Source organism: Ostrinia nubilalis, chromosome 3, assembly GCF_963855985.1.
Source record: "Ostrinia nubilalis chromosome 3, ilOstNubi1.1, whole genome shotgun sequence".
Taxonomy (NCBI): domain Eukaryota; kingdom Metazoa; phylum Arthropoda; class Insecta; order Lepidoptera; family Crambidae; genus Ostrinia; species Ostrinia nubilalis.
In genome coordinates, this window is record NC_087090.1 from 11,609,631 (window position 1) to 11,616,768 (window position 7,138).

General features: G+C 38.7%; 1 protein-coding gene across 1 annotated transcript; it reads left to right on the forward strand.

Annotated features, from left to right (window-relative positions):
* Positions 1–3,652: 3,652 nt before the first annotated feature.
* On the forward strand, positions 3,653–5,724 carry LOC135088337 (zinc finger protein SNAI2-like). Its single transcript, XM_063983186.1, has 2 exons — positions 3,653–3,984; positions 4,253–5,724. Exons 1-2 carry the CDS (start codon positions 3,816–3,818, stop codon positions 5,209–5,211), a joined length of 1,128 nt encoding a protein of 375 aa, XP_063839256.1. The 5' UTR covers positions 3,653–3,815; the 3' UTR covers positions 5,212–5,724.
* The last annotated feature ends 1,414 nt before the right edge of the window (positions 5,725–7,138 follow it).

Genomic DNA, 7,138 nt, shown 5'->3' on the forward strand with positions numbered 1-7,138 from the left:
GGCCGCTAGTTTATAATAGGTGGCTTTCCCTCCGCAACCTTATTGGTATTCCAAGTATGTGTCTTTTAACTGATTTCTGATAAACATTTCATGTAAAATTTGTCTAGTTATAACTCTATTTACATCTGCATCTGTAAGCAAGGATTCATGTTCTCCAGCCCAGATGCCGAGTAAACAGAATCGTCTTTCAGTGACGTGCAGCTGCCCCTATATTTGACCCACTGACCTAATTTTTTATTATTTATTTGTGTCAGTGTGCTCTTCTAAAGAGTGTAAGACGATTGTATGTAGGTACTATTAAAATGTAATTTTAACTCATTGGTTTTGTCTCATATTTGAGGAATGTAGGTACTATGTATCATGAGTAGAGTCTTAGTTTAAAAGGATGCCAACGATTTAAATTTCAATAGGTAGACAAAATTCATAATTCTTAATTATCAAAAATTTTAGCTTTCTCCAGTAACACTGATATTATTATACTGTGACTCATTAAAGTCATCATTGTCAAAAATATTGACAAATCGCGAACTGTCACGGCCAAAAAACTGACACGCGTCCGTCCTCCGTAAGCGCCACCGCGCGACTGATTGAGATTGTCCAAGCCGTCATGGACGATTTTTTCCACATTTTTTAACATAGTAACTAAATAAGACGCAATATAAAAATTTCATCCGTTAAAAGCCCTCAAGTTATTTCTGAACTTTAGTTTAGTAAAAGATTCAGAATCTCAAATCGCTTATTTTAAAAATAAAACCATAAATAGAAAACGAATAGAGGTAACTTTGGGAATTTATTCTATCGAGTCAACTTCATCAAATCGTGTTTCCATCCGTTAATAGCCCTAGAAAATATCCTCAACTATGCCCAAAAAAAATCTTAGCCTTTAATTTTACTGTTTAGTACCTCAAAAATGAAAAATGAAAACCTCATTTTCGCCATTTTCTCTGCTACCCGGCCTTAAAGCTCTAAATTAGTTTAAAAAACTCGTAGTACCGCAATTAGACAGGCTGCACCCATAATATAATCAAGTCCCTACATTCTCCAGGCTGAGCAATCACTGATTTAATATTTCAATGCGATTTAGTAATCATATTTTATGGATATTTCCTGGTAGTCATGAACCGTTCATTAGCTGAATTACCGTTAAATAAGTAAAGATACCGTTATAAGATAAACAGTAAACCAAAACTTAAGAGAATATTCCAAATAATTATTAATTAAAAGTCTGTCATTAGGGATCTTTAGTAAACAAAACATTCTCACAACTTGCATGGTTATTAAATAAGTAATATTAATTGATCATCAGTAAGTGTTTTGTTTTTATTAAAGTCGATAATAGTCGGCGTGAATTCATTTCAATAGAACGACTTATTTAATGACTTGTTTACCAAACCAACTCTCGATCGAATTGTTTACCGTTCCCATACGTAAAATACGATTAGAATTCATTCACAGGGTCAATTAGCTAATGACAGACATGTTGTTTATTAAATTACAGGACTGCTTCCCACCCACTTAAGTTATATTTACTTATGATGACAAGATCCATCCGGAAGATTTGATAAGTGGAAGAATTATTTAGGTATTGCTGAGTATCAATGGTATTAGTCACCATATGAACATGATATTAATAATCCAATGCCTAGCTAAGTAGTTCTTGTCCATTACATGTCGACCCTTGACACATTTACGGGTTGAGTCATGAGGTGAATTTCACCACATGCAATCCTTGTCATCATGATGTGGATGATCAACATGAACATTGAACTTGCAGAGTAGACAACTCACTATGCGCTTATTAAACGCAGCGATAATTCCTATCTACCTAACCTTAAACCACTAATTTCAATCTTCCGATAACTTTTACTAGAATGTGTCCTTTGACTCATTAATTGAATATTGAAAATACTTCAAATACTTAGGCATTTCAATTTCCGGATAATTGAAAAACTAACAACGATCTTTCGAAATTTACTGAAGATATGTGGGTTAGATATAAATACGAATAGGTAGGACCTACTTACTACTCGTATTGCAGATTTCAAATACTAACGTCGAAATAGTACCTTATTTAAATACTTAGCAGTGTGCAACTCGTTTCTGTGAGAATTTCTAAATTACCCATGGAGCAGACTGACCTGTGGGAATTAACACTGGCTGTAAAAAAATATAACAAAGACAAGAACGAACGTTACATTTCCGCGTTGGGAAGGGTTGCGAACGTATCTTGTTTGGTTTGATACACACACGGAAATCTTTTTGTCGCACCAAACGGGTTTAGAAGTATTTCCGGTTACGCAAAATGGTAAATTATTATTACAATAATCCGTTGTGAGACTTTTTGGTGGACAAACCTGATTGATGGTTGAAGTAACCACAGTTAGGATGCATTTAGACGGAAAACAGTATAGAATATAGTTATGAATACATAAACACAAAAGGAATGGGAACGTTTTGGATTCAATTACATTTTATCACATTGTCATATACTAAATACATAGCAATACTATACAATAACAAGTTTATGCAAATGTATTTATGAAACACGTATTCAGCATTTGACGAGCTAATCTTAAGTGTCCATATATTTGCTGAGCTTGCTTGCACTTGCACGTTGAGTTGTCTGCGATGTGCTGACGTATCATCACTGTCATTGAATAACTTTCATTTTATATTAGTTATTAGTTATTGATACTAGATATTTCTATTTACTTTGATCAAAATAAAACGGCTAAGTATGTGTATTATTTACGATAACTTACGAAAAAGTCAACAGACAGACCTGTGGGATTTTAAGAAAGTGAATTATGTCTACTTAAACTCAAATATTTTCTCTAGATAAAAGCACGTCGTACCTAACTAATCGTAAAAGGAAGAGAAAAACACATAAGGAAAAGAGGACAAGGTCAATCGAGTGACTCTGCGACATTAACAGTATCACTAAACATTCATGTGTCATCGAGTTTCATTTAACACACCAATTTGCGAAGTAGGTCGCAGTCCAATCACTCATGCAATTATTCATAGAAGTGCAGCATCGCGTCAATCATAATAAATCAATCAATCATTGTTTGGTGCGAAATCTTGTTAATGTTTAGGATATTCTAAATTAATTAAGTTATCGTTTCATGGTTGATAGGACTACTTTTCATCATAGATATTGTGGATAAAATCTTTTATAGCCAATCTCAATTTTGCGCCAAGTTTTTTCTAAAATGATTTTGGACGAAGGAAAAGTTTTTGAATGGCAAGTTTCATGAACAAACAAATTTCGTCTCCAGCTGCTGATCTCGATCGACTTTGGAATACAATGAACCGTCTGAACAAAGTACGAGACCGTTTCAAAGAGACGCAATGGCTCAGTTCAAAGGTGCTTAACCCCAAGAGTTGCGCAAAAAATCGGTTAAGTTGATGGCAACCGGTGCGGTGCTGAAGCTGGGCATATCGCACTGAGAGGCAGCGGCGCCGGGTGCGGAGGCGCAGGTGCCGCGGCCGCCCCGCGCGCCGCGCGCCGCCATTGGCCGGGCCCGCGCGCGCTGCGCCGATTGGGTACGGCGCACGTGCGCGGCCTACCCGCCGCCACCTGGCCGACTCTGCCGGGGAGCCCTTATAAGCCGCGCGCTTCCCTCACCGCACCACTCCGACTCCGGACGCCGACGAGTACATGCGTCTACGTCTCTCGCGTAACGACCGCTACTACGACTCCGGCGCAACTTGCGATGTTTGGACTGTTTCAGCTTCAGTGAATTTGTGCTACGATTTATAGAACTTTTTTCGAACTATTCATTTGTTAAGTGTTGTGAACTAAGTGCAAGATGCTAGTGGAGGATTCTCAGATGTCTCGCGCTCTGATGTCGAAGAAGTATGCGCACTGTCCGCTCAAGAAGCGGCCGGTGTTGGTGCGGGAGGAGCGGCCAGCGACACCGCCCACCACGCCGCCGCACCCCGCCCACCTCGCCACGAGACTTTACCATGATTATCATTGTAAGTATTCTTTTTACAAACCCTCAACATATACCCCCAGTTAAATGTGTTAAATAAAAGTTGTTAATAAGTTTTATCGCAAGTTGTTTACACCGATTTTTAAAATCAAGTTAGTGTTTATTGGAATTCAAAATATTAATTTTAACGAATAAAATGTATAATTTAGACTACATTTTCACAAATATAAATTAAAGTAATTTATAAATAATAAACACGTAAATTCGCTTTTTATGATTCATTATTAATTTTCGTTTTCTTTTGTCACCAGATGATAATGAAAACGATGAACCAGAAAACTTGAGTACAAAACCAGAAGATTTGTCAAAGACTGGAAATTACCCAAGCAAAGCCTCATCACCGGTAGCTGCTACCGCCGTAAAGATGGAGCCCCGGGAATGGCCTCAACACCAACTGGACTATTTGGCGGCTTGCCGCGCCCGCCTTGAGCCAGCGCCGGCTGAGCTCGCCCGCCCTACACCACAATACGCCTACCTGCCTACACTATACGCACCGTACCCCATGGAGGAGTTGTACCCAGCTGCACCAGCTCTATCGCCCCCTGCGCACCCGCAGCTCTACTCTCACTACTCGCCAGCATCACCGCCGTCCTCCATCTCACCTCCACCATGCCCAGAAGACCTACGATCCCCTGGGTCTGTCTCCTCAGACTCTGGCGTGTCTGTATCAGCTCCCCGACGCCCGCGTTATCAGTGCCCAGATTGTGCTAAATCCTATTCAACCTACTCCGGACTCTCAAAACACCAGCAGTACCACTGTGCCGCGGCTGAAGGCAGTCTAGCAAGAAAATCATTCAGCTGCAAATACTGCGCCAAAGTGTACACGTCTCTGGGTGCGCTTAAAATGCATATCCGCACCCATACTTTACCCTGCAAATGCCACTTATGTGGGAAAGCATTCTCAAGGCCCTGGCTACTGCAAGGGCACATCCGCACCCACACTGGAGAGAAACCTTTCTCTTGCCATCACTGCCGCCGTGCCTTTGCTGACCGCTCCAACTTGAGGGCACATCTACAAACTCACTCTGATGTCAAGAAATACTCTTGCTCCGGCTGTGGCAAAACGTTTTCCCGCATGTCTCTCCTGAGCAAACATTTGGAAGGAGGCTGCGGCACTCCTGGGAGCGCCCCGTACGAGTACCGCCCGGAAGGGCTGCCTTCACCGCACGCGCACCCCTCAATGCCACCCACCACAGTTCATGCCTATTAGTAAGACTGAGTTCCGCAGGATCCACGATCTCGTTCCCTAGATGTTAAATCCACTAACACTCGCTGTTATCTCTGAAATTCCTGATTATTTAAAACTATAAATTATTGTAAATGTTCTCAAAATAATTTTGTGTGCATACAAGGTTAAAGACTTAAGTATTTTATAGGGACCAATGTACATTTAGATTTCTAAATTAGTTTAGAATAAGACTTAGAGTAAGATATATTTTCAGTTGCGACTGCCGCAACTTTGCTAGTCATGTGGCATTTGCCAAGTGTCATACACTTATTAAAACTTTTATTTGTATTTTAAGCCATGTATAAAGTGCCTTAATTATAAAAAAATGATTAATATATTTCTCGAAAATTATAACAGTATGTTGCAAGACGCTATAATTATAATATAATGACATTATGAAAATAGTACCTATTGATGAGGCTATATGAGCCGATTGCCGTATCGCGTTCCTTTCTGTTACCTCTTATACACGGAAAATAAAACTCTTTAAATTAAGTAACTTCTTTTATTGGGTGATCCTTTCCTCATTTTATTCACGTTTATGAATCTCTAACTCTAACACATTATCTCTCAAAAAATAGCAGAACTTGTGTTTGGATTCTTACTTGGCGATCCCAACTAATATTATAAACCAACTAATATATTATATTATAAATGCGAAAGTAACTCTGTCTGTCTGTCTGTCTGTTACGCTTTCCCGCTTAAACCTCGCAACCGATTTTGATGAAATTTGGCATAGAGATAGTTTGAGTCCCGGGAAAGAACATAGGATAGTTTTTATCCCGGTTTTTGAAACAGGGACGCGCGCGATAAAGTTTTTCTGTGACAGACAAAATTCCACGCGGGCGAAGCCGCGGGCGGAAAGCTAGTTAGATTATAAAAAAACACGTAAGAAACACTAACTTGTTAAAGTAAAGTATCAAGTTTAGTATTCTTTGAAGGTTCGAATTAATAGTACAAGATCTGTCACATACAGTGGTGTATACCTACGAAGTTTAGTTTAATTTGCCGGAAATATGACACGTGTTTTTTTTTCCAAATTCAAATTGTTTATTACATTTCACATTACAAATACACATTTACACAACTTCAAAGAAACAACGAACCATAAACTCCTGAAAATTAAAATAATTGATATCAAAAATCTAATATCAGTAAGTGTAAGATTCTATCTATTCGATAACCAGTCATCATTGGCAAAATACACAACGTTTTCATTCAACTGACGAGGGGTCAATTACAATTATTTTGTGAAGTGTACCTACCTACTTACTGACATATTAAATTGATCGAGGTCGATCATGAAAAAACATGATGAAGTCTGCAACACTAGACGTTTTGACGTAAAAAAATTAACAGAAGGAAAACCTTTGGGAAACGGACAGGACCTTTAAAAGGTAATTTACCTAAGGTAAAGAAAGGTAAGTTACTAAACTACATACCCATCTGCCTATCTATTGCAGTCAATTTTCTCATAAACTAAGCGGAAGGATAGAATTAAAATGATACAGACGAATCGTTTAAACATTGTTAGACATTAACCGGATCAATTACAATAAATTTTTGCTAATAAATAAAAATCCGGTTCAGTGTGCTTACCATGAGTTTACGTTAGGTGTGCTCGCTAGCGGCTGCGTAAAAAAATGACATTTAAATGTATGACATAATGTGCAGCGCCCCTAGCGGCTACTTTCAAGAAATAAAATCTTCATAGATTTTTTGACGTTCTCGCTAGCGAACACACCTAACGTAAACTCATGGTAAGCACACTGGATTGATTTCATAATTTAAAGTATTTCGGCAAAAATCAGTTTTAAAGGATTAGCAAAACGCGAATAAAATAGCTGCCTCATTGTTTCTAACGAGAGCATGTCCAGTACCACATACTGAATCATAAATTATCCCTCTG